General features: G+C 28.4%; 1 protein-coding gene across 1 annotated transcript in view; it reads right to left on the bottom strand.

Annotated features, from left to right (window-relative positions):
• LOC147077830 (synaptotagmin-10-like) overlaps positions 1–16,310 on the bottom strand; it is a 224,929-nt gene that overhangs the window by 163,324 nt on the left and 45,295 nt on the right. Inside the window, exon 2 of the mRNA XM_085940143.1 lies at positions 1,414–1,537. Within this exon, the coding sequence (XP_085796269.1) occupies positions 1,414–1,481 (68 nt within the window). The 5' untranslated portion in view covers positions 1,482–1,537. The remainder of the gene's footprint in view (positions 1–1,413; positions 1,538–16,310) is intronic.

Below are 16,310 nucleotides of genomic sequence, written 5' to 3' on the forward strand. Positions count from 1 at the left end.
TTAGAATTAAGTTATATAGCATTTGATTAAACTTATTTTATTTTTCTTTTTATTAACAGTTTTAGCGAATTGAAGTTGACAGCTAGGTATTTTGTGAAATTAAAAGTATAGTATTTATGACTGTACTGAAAAAATAATAGCACAGGTGACTATAATATGCGAGCATAGATTCGCGTATTCAAATAATTATTATTTAACAACTGCGATATTAAAGAAAATTAATAGTTATTCTCATATTACAGAACAATTATGGTGTATATTGCCAATTTTTTTTATAACAGATAACTTTTATTACTACAGATTGGAGTGTTTCCTTAAGATTTTTTTAATAATTTGATTTTACAGTCAATTAGATATGTTATTGAAGAAAAACTTTCTTATTATTCATTTCTATATAATTGAGAAACCATACAAAATGTAAGAAAGGCTAAATCTTGGATTTAAAATATACTTAACTTAGTTTTTTATTCCCAGTAAATTTTTTGTGAACTTTTTACAATGTTCTGAAAACTAAAAGTTTCTAAATTGCCAAAATACTCGTATTTTGTGAAAAACGAGGTATGCATCAATGTAATGATATGATATCTACTCAACATATGACATAATAAAAACCTATGTTTAGTTAATGCACGAGAAAATAATTTTTAATAATTATTTTCTCGTATATTATAATTATCGCAAAAAATAAAATTAATATCGAGGTGTGAACCCACTGTACAATTTTATTTCATAAAAAATGATCAGAATTTAGTTAAAAATATAATTACAGAACATTGAATTCTACAAGTTTGTTTGGAAGTCGCTTTTTGTCTAATTAAGATTATAGTCTGAATAATCATAACCAGATAATTACATAGCCAAATACATAATTTCACGATAGATTTACATGTTTATTAAAAAAACTATTATCTACCAAGTGTGTGAAAAATTGCAAAAAAAGATAGTATGTAACTATATACCTAATTTGGACATTATAGAATAAATTTTCATATAAACATAGTTTCTATATAAGTAACAGAAGATAATCTTTTTTAAAATGAGTAGATAGTATGCAAGAGATAATACTTGCTATCTTCTTTTGTTTTTTATAAATATTGTGTAAACTGAGTCGATTTCAGAATAATGCGTTTTGAATTTGGAATGGTTACATTTAACATGTCAGAAAATATCCCTTACACATTCCTTAACTATTGGTGAGTGCTGTTTTAGTACCCACCTACTTATGGACATTTTTTATATTCTAGTGGATTTATGTTTTGTAATTTCCATCTTAAATACATTAGAATTTAAATTCAAATTCCATCAAGTACCTTCGGTCGATGGTATTAATATTTTTTTATATATATACGAATGAGTGCGTTAAAAAATTAAAGGAAATGTGTCAGTTAAGATTAAAATAATAGTGAAACTTACCGTCCTCGAATCCACCTCCAGGTATTGGTGCAATGGTAACTAACAGCAGCCAGCAAGACCAAAGCCATCGCCACGAGGGACACTCCACCAGCAGCTTGGTACACTACCCAGCCGTACCAAGCGCCTGTAACAAAATACATTCCTTATATTATATTTGCAAATAATATTTAAAATAGGTATTTTAAAGCATTCTATTAAATCAATATATTATTATGGTCGCTTTTATCCCTCCTACCTCAAACCCCCAGTTATCGTCGAAAATCCAGGCGACCAGTAGTTACCGGTCATTAATCAACCGAATAACATTCTGTTATCCCAAAACAACGTGCTAATGTAGGCTTGTTACAGCTAGACTGTCGTTTAACGAGTTATTCCAAGCGTATACAAACTGATTCAAATATCATCGTGGAAACCATAATTCTGTTCGAGTCTCTGTGTAAACTCCATTAATCAAACCACCTGTGACCATGTTAACGCCACAGGGTGTCTTCTAATTTATCATATTATTCATCAAAAGTGTATAATGCGAGTGCCTACTAGGACGTGAGAGCATGCACCAGAGACCATCTTCAGACAGACCGCTGAACATCGATAAAGTTAGGGCCTGGACTAAGTCCCATGTAACCGCCCCCAGAATCCACATATTACACCATCACAATCATTTCACCAATCAATTACAGTCTCACTATTAAAAACCGTAACGATATTGTTTTTTTTATTATAGGTGTCCTATTATTGCGATCTCACAAGATGGCTTAATACTGCTATTTTTCGATGACGCGTGAGCAATAGTTTTATCGGTATTTGACTATTCGATAGATTGAATCAGGAAAGTGTAATCATCTAAAATCTACTTGAAATATATATGCAATAAAGGAAGAACTGTATGTTTTGTTAAAATTTAATTATCGTCTGAAGCAAACAGGCATCGAAACATAGCAATGTATAATTGTGACATATCATTGTATTAATGTTATCTGATTTTTTTTCGAATATCCGAAGGGATCCCAGGGTACAGAGATGCACTCTTTGAATACTTCTGACCTAATAAGCCTCCGTATTGATCCGTGAACTACATGAATGTGATTGATTTACAAAGATTGTTTTTATTGGAAATAGCTGAAAGGTCTAAAATGTTCTGTTATTAAAGTTATGCGTCAACAGCTGATATTTATTTTAACCTTAATTCTAATTATATAATTAAAAATAATAATTATGTGATTATATATTGTACAATAAATACAATGAAGGAAACTGATAATAATTCGTATCGAATTAATTAAACCTTCACCGATCAATTTAATAATTGACGTCAACACAGTTTATCCATTGAATAACTTGATAATTAAATTTAGATTCATTACGTTACGGTATAGTTTAAATTGACGTCAGGTAGTTATGGCATTCTGACGTTAATTAAGTTTGTTTCCAGGAACTTAATATCATTATTTGTTGTCATATAGAGGATAATAAATAAAATAAATAACATCTGTGATGCGTAATCAATAATCAGTGTCGAAATGTTAATAATAATAAGTTTTCATTCGACTGATGTCATATTATAGAGACTACATAAATGAAAAATCTCTAAGATAACAGCATATTATGTAGTAATTCATAGATATTCCTGATTAAGATATATTAAATGAAATTTTGAATGTAATTTTATTGTAAAATAATGTAACATCAATTATACGTATATTAGTGTCATCTAGATGAGAAATTTTCTTTTGTAATTGCAGCAGCCCTATGTTGTAACTTGTGACATGAAGTCATCCAACGAAATGACGTAATTGTGACGTATGCTCAATACACGCATCAAAGCAAGCTGCCCAATGCACATGGCTCATCATAGATATTATTATGCTGAGACACCTATTTGTGTATGGGGACAATGAATAACGCCAGTATTAGACTAGTGTTAATTTCTCGAAGACTATTGACTCACTCCGGTAGTACATCACAATGATATCATATGATGTCATGTCGCCGGGAAACTTCAACCCACAAGTTACAACATAAGGCCCCAGGTGACAGTACGTACAATAATTGGTTTTTGTGTATGGTGGAGCCAGGGAACGCAAACTTTACCATAGGGGTATTGTAGTAACAAGGTATTGTTGTATTAATTGTGAAGAAATATGAAATAAAAATAAGTTATTTTTATTAATTACATCTATATCATAATATAAATTAAAGTTTGTCATGTAAACGAAACGCGCATTCAATATTGGCAATATTTTAGGATACTTGCGCTGAGTACGGTTTAAAAACTAAATGACAAAATGGCTCAAAATCAATGGCGACTGGCTTTTACATTTATATCTTATTAATTTGTTCTGGGGGCGGTGGGTTGTGGCATTTATATTAAATTATTACAATTTTGTTTGCGAATAGAAATTTGCCACAGTTTATACTACTAAGTGCTGACGGAGACATATGTGTTATATAAATCGGACAAATTTGATTAATCCTTACAATCTGAAATGAGCACTATGCAGATTTCACTAACCGGTTCTCATTAACGACTAACCAAAAGCTCTGCTGATAGCTAGAAATATCCCCTAATAACATCGTCCCTGAAAGTTTACATCGTAATGCCTGAACAGGGTCAAATGTGTGAGCTGAAGAATCCCAGAAGGGCAGTGAAAGATTGGATTCATTATAGAAATGACCATAATATTATACTAATGTAAAATAAAGCAGTTAGCTTATTTATCACTATTAAAATAATTGTTTTTTTTTAATATTAATACGGTTTTATGGACCGTATTTCAATGTATTTTATCATCTATTTCACTGTTTTATTATCATTTTTGTTAAAAAAAACACGTAAAAGAAATGAGTTCAAGAAAAATTAAGCATATGAAAAACTAAGTAATATTTTAATCCCACGAATTTTACTATTTATTCACTAATTTTGGTATGGTCACAATATTGAAAAACGATTTGATATAAATAAAAATGATTTCAAGTTATACACATTATAATTTTTGATAATTTTTTTTTAAATTAACATAAAAAAACTATAAATGAACAACAAATAAATGAAAACTTTATAAACATGACCATTAAATAATAATACGATAGGTTTCTTTAAAAAATTCATCACAGAACAAATTAGTAAATATAATTCCCAATACACTACATTTTAACGCATGGTTGAGTGTGTGAATGTGTGAGAAAATGGACACATTAATGACGTGTAATAGTGTTTGTTGCAACCATCAAATATACCATTATTGAATGAGCGTCAGTGTATAAACCGAGATTAGTTGTCAGAACGAAGGACAAGCGTATTCATGACATGTGTTTAAGTTTATCCCATATTATTCTACATTGGAGATTGGATGCCTGTTACTTCACACCCGTTAGGTATTTCAGTTCCCATAATTCTGTGTTCCCTGAAATTCATATTTTACAACGTTTTTAAAAAAATATAAAATTGCAAGTTTATATTTGACGTTAAAGATTTTTTCTTTTTTTTAACGTTTTTAGATATGTATTTAATAATTAAAACATTTTTAAATATAAATAATCAAAAAAAATCTCAAATTGCAAGCTTCATATTTTCCACTAGGCATTCATTCACATTTTAAAAACTTCCTGTTATGCGAAAAACGTTATTTTTAATCGATGTATTTGTTTTTATTTTTCTGATGATTTTGTTTACTAAAACAAAATCGTTGAAGTATAAAAAAGTCTCTACAGGAAATGTACATAACTTAAATAAAAAAAAAAACTGTTGAAGCCTGGAACGGTCTGAAATAGATACATCATTTATATTTTTTGCAATACAAAAAAACATGTTTGAAAAACCTTAATTGGTATCTTGTGTTCAACGCTGAAAGAACCAAAGAAAATATACTAAGGAAAGAAATATTAAAGAAACGGATATTTCAGTATATTATTTTGTCTGCGTTTTTCATTAGCTTTTTTAGCCACTTGGGTAATATTTCATCGTACTTGCCATGCTTAGAGATTGTTATACCAAAGAGATAATTTAGAATTTTGAAACTCAAAGTGCATACTGTACATATCTTTATGATTGGGGTACTTTATAAACTAGAACATTGTTTTTTTGAAATTAACATTTTTTTATTCAAACGTATAGCATATTATTATTAAGTTTAAAAATGTAATTTTTTATTGACTATAAATAAATGATTCCGCATCAAAATGTTTTAAGAAATTTAATTTTAACCATTAACCATCTTATTCCAGTTACTTCCATAAATTTTGTCATTACAATAAAAAAAAATGTAAGTGCAAGTACGTTAAACCTAAAATTTGGAGAGATTCTGACGCCGCCTTGGAAATAAATTAGCGTAGATATACTATCATAATATGGTCATGTGTTCAAATTTAGAACTAAGCTTATCACAGTATAAAAAGTATTGAATGATATATCAAATGTCAGCATGTGGTGCCCTTGCTCAGTATAAGTTTATACTGGTGGATCTATACCTATTGTTAATCTCTCTTCATAGTCAATACTTCATATCTCCATAAGAGCATGGAGACATAAGTCTTAGGTAACCGCTCCTGAGACATTCTAAGTCATAAAATATTACTGATGCTTTATATCACAACGTACAGGGCAAGTATGGTTTGGTGGAGTGTTTTAGTGAAATCCCTATTCTTAATACTTAGATTTAAAATAACAAAATATGGTCACCAATAAAACAAACTTTTGTTTTATATTGTTTGAATATTATTATTTCATCGTAAAGAGTATTGACTTCGGTAGCTAAATGGTAAACCACTGATGCTTTATTGAGGTTTTGTAGGAAAATGTTTTAAATTAGGTATATAGAATGTAAGATATTGGTTGGGCCATTTGACGTTTTTAGACATTAAGAATATAAACGATGTAGGTAGACATATATTTGAATATACCGATAGACGACACATTATCACCCCATTTACTACCCTTCTACCTTGAAAATAAAAGTTTCTTTTTTGAATTGCTACCCAAATATTATAGTATGTAGTTTTGATCTCTCTCCAGTGTGATTTATTATATTTTTTCAATTATTGACTTTGCTATCCAAAATTTTACTTTGCCGCATGTCATACATATATGAAAATACAGTCTTAAAACTCAAAATAAATATATCCTGGAATAAGATATGGCAAATAGTAATATATACCTACAGAAATATACATATTTCAAATAATTTTAAATATTTATTTTAAATATTTTTTATGATAGGATAATATTTTTTTTTTTAGAATAATTAATTATCATGTCCTTGCTTTTTCGTACAAGGTGGTTGTTAGTAATTTTGAACAATCACAAACACCCAGGCTTTGACAAAAACACATAAATGTTTTTGTCGTGACCGGGAAACGAACCCAGAACTCTCGGGTGGAAGGCCAGCGCCTTATCCACTGCATCACGAGAGCCGCCGATGGAATAATATTAGTTTTATAAGTTGATTTACGCCTTTATAACAAATTTTATTTAATAATCTATCATCATCATCATAAGCTGGGTGAAGGCTTCACTTAGCATATTCCACTTATCTCGGTCACTAATTATTTACTGCTACGTACATCAGTCGTTTACTACCACTTAGCTATGACTATCTGACGACATTTTTCCAATAGTTGTTCACTCGCCGACTGACATTCCAGCCCATTGTCATATTGTCATCTGCCTAGCGATTACTATCAAATTTAATACTCTTGTCCGATTTCTCATCCATTGGTTTATTTTGTGATCTTTCCGCGCTATTCCCAACATGCTCTTTTCATGCCACGTTGTGTTACTCATTATTTTTAGATGTCTCTTATTTCAAGGGTCTTTGTTTCAAACGCATATTTGATTACAGTTAGTGAGTACACATTCGTTGGAAACTTTACGGTTAAGACACAATGAGAGGTCACCTTTGAAAATATTAAGCACCTAAACGATCTCATCATTAATATTGTATAAAATGACGTAAGTATATCTTTATTGCAATTTATACTTAATTTATATGAACTAGCTATGCGTAAATGTTTTAATTTAATTAATTAAGATGTATAGCATATTTTTGCGCAGTATACGATCAAAGAATTATAAGTATTCTATATATAAAATACATGTAATATTATTTGAACCTAAAAACATTTTCTTTGTTCTCAGTATTTTTCTGTCTTAGGCCAAATTGGAGCTTATCCATGTTCAGTAATAACACGTGGAAACCGAAACACGTGGAATTTTTTTGTCGTAAGATTGAAACCTGATTTTGATTCGAAAATTTTACGTAATATATGAAAACAAAAGCTTCGCATTTCATTTCGAGCAAGAGTATTTTTATATATATTTTAATTTGTATATGTATATTATTAAGTATTATATTTTATATTTAAATTCTCTGAAAGTTACTGATACCATGTGAAATGGAAAAATATCTTGACGTGTGATATATTATAATATATTTAGATTATTGTGATAAATATTTAACAACGATGTCGACCTTTTTGAATCTAAGGTCTACTTTTCCCATCTCAAACATGTCACAAAAGAACTAAAATATTGACATATTATACTAGGACTAGATCAATTGAAATTGAAAATAACGTTTCAGCAAAAACTGCATTTTAATAGATTTTTACTGATAACTTTTATTTTAAATATGTATATACTTTATTAATCTGTGGATACTTTTTTAAAGCAAAAATAAACTTACAATTATTAAAAAAAAATAATTTTAAGTGTGCGTTTTTTGGAAGTATTTTTTTTTGTTAAATATATCGGATTTTATAAATATTTCGATCATTAAAATATTTTTTTCAGTTCTTTAGAGCGTGACATAATAATTGTTTTTAACACATTTTGATGTCCTACTAGAGGCAACTAGCAGAAAAATACGAAGTTTACAATTTGGGACATTTTTTTGATAATTTACAATTTCAACTATATTCTAAATACATATGTATCAGAAAACAATAAAAAAAAATATTTATCTTTTTAATGTTTTCAGATACAATTGTATTTTTTTATAAAATGTAAATTTGTCAAAAGGTCCCATCTTAGTATAACATATATTTTATGGTCATATTTATTATTAGAATTTAGTTTTCTATGCTGTACCTAAAAGATTTTTGATTTATCATAGTTTTAATATTTATTTAAAAAAATCAATTTTTATAAAAATATAAATGTGTACAACTTGAAATGCTTTTTATTTATATCAAATTGAGCTTCAATATTGGATCCATAACTAAATAAGATTTCATATAATTAAAAAGGATTTCAAGTTATACACATTTATATTTTTAAGAATCATAATGTCCTATAATGTCCTATGTTCAATTTATAAGAGAATCCGATTTTAAGTTACCGATCCAAATTAAAAACAAATAAACCATTTTTTTTCAACGAATATTTTACAAGATTTTAGTTATTGAGCTCACATACATTGGAAATACCTCAGAAACACACCAATTAAAAAACAACACCGGACAGGATTCGGACATAAAATACATTTTTTAAGATTTTTTCTATGTATAAGTGTAAACATATAAACACCTCAGATTTAAGAAATTATTTCAATCATTTAGACTGGCTATTGAGCAGAGTTTACCACTTTTTTATCCTACTAGTTTTTTAAAATTACAATTTCATCAAAAAGTCATGAATTGAAAATTATTTAAGAAAAAACTATAACAATTATGTTTGTTTATATACATGCCATAGATAAACACAAAAAGTTATAACATGTTTATTCTCATACAATCTTATACATGGCAAAAATACTAATGTTTAAAAACACGACTACATAAATTTAATGTTTTTTCTAATTGCAAGATATTTAAAAAAAACTTCAGTAATCCCGGAATTAAAAATTCTGTCTAGGATTGAAATCCCAATTTATGATATATTTGTATTCTTACTTGTAATACGTTCCACAAATAAAGTTTCTAATGAATAATATAAAAAAAAACAATTAATAAAGTTCGATTGCCCGTACTATACCTACGTGTAAAAGTCATGATAATAATTAATATCCAAGGCGTGAATCGGAAGAATACTTTTGTTAAGTCTAGGTACTTCCTCGAAAAAAGAGGTCAGGAAGCGATTATTCGTAGAAACGCGGAAATGATTCGAAAGAAGCATTGTGTCCTAAATCCTCGACGTGACACTGACAAATTCTCTTAGGATCTTTTCTATGAAGTGGAATCCCCTTTACTGTTTGCGTCTGGCTGAGGGGGTTTTTATTAGTGCGAAAGTGACACAAAAAAAGCTTCTTCCTTATCGTGGATACACAGTTAAGGTGGGTATAATACTTAGAAAGGTAACATACTTTTACAGTAATTAGGTAACCCTTATGATAAAGTTTTTTTTTTTTAAATTAATAAATGACTATTTATTTTTTCTACTCTCTTATAAATACTAAAAGAAAAATAATCACATCAAATATCCATTTTATGAAGGTGGAAAAAATAATGATTTATTTTCCAACTAATACAACCTTTCGATTATGTTGCCAGTGCCAGAGATTTAATAATAACTATCTGTTTGTATTTATGTATTAAAGTGACTGACAGGACCTAACTCATGTTTTCAGATCCCAAATTAATATAGATTCTTTAAAAAAAAAAAATAATAAAGTAAATACTTGTCTAAGTTAGACTACACTTGAAGTTTATTTAACAGTTGGTTTAATAATCAATTTTAAGTAATATATTACATATTATTAAATTATTTATTTATTTATTCAAATACATATCATGAGATGGTGCTAAACCAGTAAAACTATTCAAATTAAAAAAAAATCAAAGTCGGTGACATCCATATTTCGTAATTTTGAAATAATGGAAGATGAAAAAAATGCCAAACACAATATTTAGGCTTTCAAATAGAATATTTTATTTTCCCACATGTATAAGAAAACAATAAGAAAATGATAAAAGTGAAATAAAATATTATAAGATTCATTAAAATGAATAAAAAAATCATACTTAAAGTTAGTATAAAAAATAATATAAGTAAACGAATTTGAAATTTTTTGGTTTAACGAGCAGAGTTGAATTTGATATAGGTATTTCATTATATTTTATGAATTTATATATGATAGAAAAGTACTTACAAAGTCATTATCAAGAAGTATCACTATAATAAAAGTAAAAATTGAGGTTATAAAATTACTGAAACTAATGACTAAATGAAATAAGAAAGAATCTGATTTTGACACATTTATAACTTATAATATTTAAAGTAAACTGAACATACTAGGTATCATGTTTCTCTGAAAATGCCGTATCTAAATAATAAAAAATAAATAAAAATACTTAGCCATGTTATGTAGGTATTATTTTTAATACTATAAAAGGCCATGTGGCTCAATAACAATAGTGCAGTAAAACAGTATTGCAGTAATAGAAGTAAAAAAATACGTAAACAACCAGGTTTTAATAAAATTAAATAAATGGTTTATGACCTCAACTTACGCACTTGTTTACGAGGGCCACCAAACTGCACCCTTTTTAGCATTACTGTCTATTATGTAATAATATAATCCAGTGTTTTACTACGCTGCCCGTTTTATCAAATAATAAATAATATGAAATCCATTTAAATGTATTTCAATATTTAAAGATTGGATTAGATTAGTCCAGAGGAAGAAGAAGAAATAAATACAATTCGTGATACTCTTGTTGCTAATAGTATACAATACAAAATTTATATAAAAAGACGAAGTCCAAATAACAATGAAGTGAGAAATTAAATAAACTTACGTTAGGGATAGATAAATCACTTGTTGTTACACAGTAAATGTACAAAATTAAATATTAATCAACTTAATAATGACGTAGCCTGCCAAGTGTGAAAATAAAGGAAATTATAATCAGGATATTTCACTTCACGTACACCCGAAAGGCCATTATCCTTTCTCGTCGAGATCCGCATCAATCAAATTTGACACCGAGCCGTCTCAGAATTCTACCGCAGCTTCTGAAACGGAAACCTTTGACTGAGTTTAAGATTAGTGGCAAACGAGATTGTTACGGGTAGGTTAACTTTACTCACATTCTATATATTTTGCTTTGATACAGAAAAAATAATTGTTTTAGAATGACACCTAGACAGAGATCCAATTAGAGAAACAATCTCATTTATAGTTATTAAAGGTACTACGAGTGGTATCACAAAAAGTAGAGTTGCTTAATTGCATTATAATATCCTCTAATTATGTTGTTTATTTCCATTGGCATTTCCCAGTGGCTAAGCTACAATATATGGCCATGGCCATAAATTGACAAACGATAAATGAAGTAGGAAATAAGATCATGGTAACGCGCGTGTTTGAACATGTACCGTTTTTAATTTTTTTTCCGGTTAGGTACATGTTCAAACACGTTTGTTAACATGATCTTACTCCCTACTTCATTTATCGTTTGTCAATTTATGTGCTACGGCCGTATATTGTAGCTTAACCACTGGGAAATGCCAATAGAAATGGCGTATTTCAAAAAAATACTACCTTATTTTTAGGTCAATAATTATTATAAAGCAAACATTATTCATAGAATGTTTATCACATTTAAATGGTCAAAAACAAAGGTTATACTCAGTATCTTTAGAATTATCTTTAAATGTGTAAATCTGAATGAATAATATAATGCCTAATTCTTGTCAAATTTGGGATCACAAAGATTATCAATATAATTTTTTATCGTAATTATTTCACTATAATAATGTCGACATAAATTTTACTAATGGTTTTATTAATGCTTTCAAAAATTAATAAATATAAAAAATCTTAACACCGCTGCACATAGATGTACTGAAATATGACTATATTCTAAAACATTAGAGCGAGAGGTTTAAAAGAATACTATTTTATGTAATACAAATACTTTATGCAGTCATCAACTGTTTAAAATAAATATGAAGGATAATAAGGCTTCAAAATTATATAAATAGATTATCTACAACATTTAAGGAATGTCCAGGGTTATGCTCTGAAAATAGCATAAAATCCTTATTTTGACGTACGCTGAGCATGTGGGCCGTTAAACTATCGGCTGAAATACTATCCACGAAGAAGTGTCATTTATAATTGTTTCAATATTACTTGTAATAATATTTTACATACCTATATACTAGCACTAACTCTTTTTTTAATTTACGACTGAATATAATAATGAATTTTCAAATAATAAAATGAATCGACAAGATATCAGAATAAAGCGTTCTATATTGAACACAAGTACATAATTTAGAACAACTTTTTTTTTAAAGTTTTTGGTAGGTGTAAAGTTATTTATTAAATTGTGTTTATTTGTGAGATTTAATTAGTGTAGGTACTGAAATTCAATTGAATTTAAAATTAAATTCAAACCTATTAACTGTTTTATAACACTTCCGGACTATGCTTTGTCTGTTTGATTAACTAATTATGTATTCAAGAGTTTGAGGCAAAACTTTAGGCCCGCTGCTAAAATTAATATGTGTTGTCGTGAGGTTATTCGTAATTGTTAAAACCAACCCTGCAGAAAATCTTCCTTTCTCTAAGAGAATAAATATTATAAAGTAAAAAATTATTTATTAATAATAATAATATTAATAATAAATTATATTAAATGTGCTGCAAGTCATTTCATATAACATGTTAATTTATAGTTAAAATCATACTATATTTTAATATTTTTGAAATTATACATCTTTTGGCGCGTTTGAGAAATCAGATTAGAGTGTATTTTTGGCGTGTGATATGTAACACACAATTTATTTCTTCACACGAAAAAAACGCACTCGATTGGATTCGAACCACCGATTGTTCGGTTATCAGCCGAACGCACTACCTTTATGTCACAGTATGATACTGCAATCGTGACGATTATAGAGTATACTATTATATTTTAGAATTGTTCCGTTGCCTAGGCTGCGAATTTATTATTGTTGGCCATTTGAAATTCCTTACGTAAACAAACGATTGAAAGTCAGATGCCAGTTGGTACTTTAAAAATAAAAACAACGAGAAACCATTATATGATTTAGTAACATCAGTTAAAGTGTGTAGAAATAAACCAACGGCGTTCCAATAAGCGGTACATTTTCATGAGTGTGTAATTTAACAAGAAAATTAAAAGCTAGTCACAGAATCTAGTTTATCACAAGTTTTGTTTTTGTTTTGTTACGCCAAAGAAGTATAACTTCTAACGCGCGTACATAAATACACACACAGAGTTTTTGCAATAATTTCACTTTTATTTACATGAAAAAATCTCACAGATAATCGAAAATTATTATGCCTATCAGTAGACAAAAATCGTCAAAATATGCCACCATTTTCTATTTTTATTAGCACTCATTATTAATTGTAAAAGAAAATAATTGTTTTTTATTTAGTTATTAATAATTAATTCAATGCACTATTTATATCGCACACTATATGACTTGTTATTATTATTATTTTTAAATTATATTATTTCAAAATGATAGTTTTTGCTTGAAATGCGTATTTTGTCAAATGTCATTTTCAGTTCTCTTTTGTCTGCCAGCAATAATAAAGTTTAAAATATGACTGTATATATTTACAAGTAATTGTATGTACCAGGAAACTCAGAAATAATGGGAACTGAAATACATAACGGGTAAGGCGAAGCAGGTAACCGACTCGAGTAAGGAAGAATCCGGGGTAAACACGGTAAACCGGGGTAAACACACATGTCAAGAATACGTTTTACCTCGAATACTGAAAACTGCTCTCGGTTTATGCATTTACGCTCATTTAATGTTGGTGTATTACATACACTATTGCACGTGCATAATGCGTGCTTCATTTTTCGTAGGACACTCACACATTCAAAATACTGCATCAACATGTGGCGTATTGAATATAGCCTATTGATATTCTATTTATTATCTATTTTGTGGTATGTACACTATATTAATACAGTTGATATACTTCGGAGCAGAGCAATACTTAGGGTAGCTTCAACTCTTAAAGAACTACTTATATGTACCTATATGTGAAAACAATAAATTAAAATGTTTGTTTGGTGGAATAGTACCTTTTAACCCCTGAATAATGCCTTCAAATATGAAATTACATTTTTTGTCATTTACCTGTCAATGCGTATTACTTGTAATTTAATATGCATACGGAAAATGGAGCTTCAGTAAACCTGTTATGAAATAGATGTCGATAAATGGGTGAAGCCTGCATCGAGTTTTCCGCTCGAAGCCGAACATGAAAAGCCGTCAATAAACTGATAATAATAACCACCACGGTAGGGCAAACTCGAGGCAATATAGTGAAATGGTGATTTTCTAGTGATCAAGTCTGCAAGTGTGGCGAATTGTAAAGTATGGAGCACATGGAGAGAATTTACAGTCAAACGAGATTTTCAAGCTAGGTAAAAATATGTTACCTTTGCTAACTTTAAGAAAGATATATTGTAACTATTGAAGACTCGATATGACGAAAAAGTAAAAAGTAAGACATATACAAAACTGTTGAATAAGCTACTGAAATAAGGTATGTTGTGTATTATGATACTTAGTACATTTTGCTTATAAGAAAAAAGATAGTCATTTAGTGATACCTATGATATGGAAATCATCAAAAAGAGGTAAGAAGTGTTGGATAGACGAGGCAGTTAAGTTTTGTGAAATTATGTGACCAATGACCAATAAGAGTAATATATTAGGTTTGGATAAATCTCTTTCCAGTAGTGAAGTGATCTAAGCAGATAAAATGATACTTTGGGATTTTTATTGCCACGAAATTTTATAGGTAAAAACAAAAGAGTGAGAAAACAACATTTTTACAACGTTTTTATTAGCTCGCATTTTTATTTGTCCGGTGATTGTTTATCCAGTACAAATCTTGCAATCGATTTTTAACTAATTTCCCGACTAGCTAGATAATTGAAACTTTTAGAATTTATCAGAACACGATGCCAATGCTTTCTTTTAATACTTTTAGCCATCTTTAAGTAGAATTGAATTCATTTTCAGTTAATTCTGTTTTGTATGGAAAGTTATTTCAGAAAAATCCGTAAAAGTAAAAAACTATTATTGCTTGCTAAAGGAGTGGTCCTAGCAACTAAATTATTAATATATACGTACGTTACAAAGAAAATTAAAATGACATTTCAGTATTCTATATTTGTTTGCTTGTTTGTTTTATATATACTTCATATCAGGTACACGTTTGTACATATTGAGCATAATAATTGAACAGAAAATTTTAAAAACATTGTATATAAAAAGTTCTTTTTATCTTGTAATTATTTATAATATCATAGTGTTACCATGAAATGTGTAACGTAAGTCATAAATTAGGTTATATTTTAAAATGTCTGAAAATGGTAAGTATAAAAATGTGTAATAATATTATAATATTACTAATGTACGAATAAATATTGTAGGTACCTAATGATTTTTTTTTAATATACTGAAATGTATAAATAAAAAAAACATGACAGGCATTTGGAACACACTTACCATCAATTGAACGAATATTTTATTTTACTAAAAAAGTGTGTTTAATTTAACAAAAACAGCACGTGTTTGAAAAAATATAAAAGCCTACAGCGATTCACTCAAAAAATGTCGGCATAACTACATAAAATATTCAACAGGTAGATTATCGCATTTACATTATAAAAAGCTAAATGATCACAATATATTAGAATAGAGTTGGTTGTTATTTTAGGGAACATGTTCTTAAAATACGAGTTTAGCATCTGTAGTAAATATTTTTTTGTTTAAGTCTTAAAAAATACGCGTGTATATAATAGGAAACCTTATTTTTTATAACTATACATATATAATTATATATATATATATATATATATAAATATATAATTTTCTGTTTAGTATTTTACGTAGGATTTGGTATTGGTTACAATTTATTAAGGTTACTAGCTCTATACTAGAATCTTTTCAT

Source organism: Rhyacophila brunnea, unplaced genomic scaffold (genome assembly GCF_057557595.1).
Source record: "Rhyacophila brunnea isolate RB1 unplaced genomic scaffold, BYU_Rbru_1.0 scaffold_12, whole genome shotgun sequence".
NCBI lineage: Eukaryota > Metazoa > Arthropoda > Insecta > Trichoptera > Rhyacophilidae > Rhyacophila > Rhyacophila brunnea.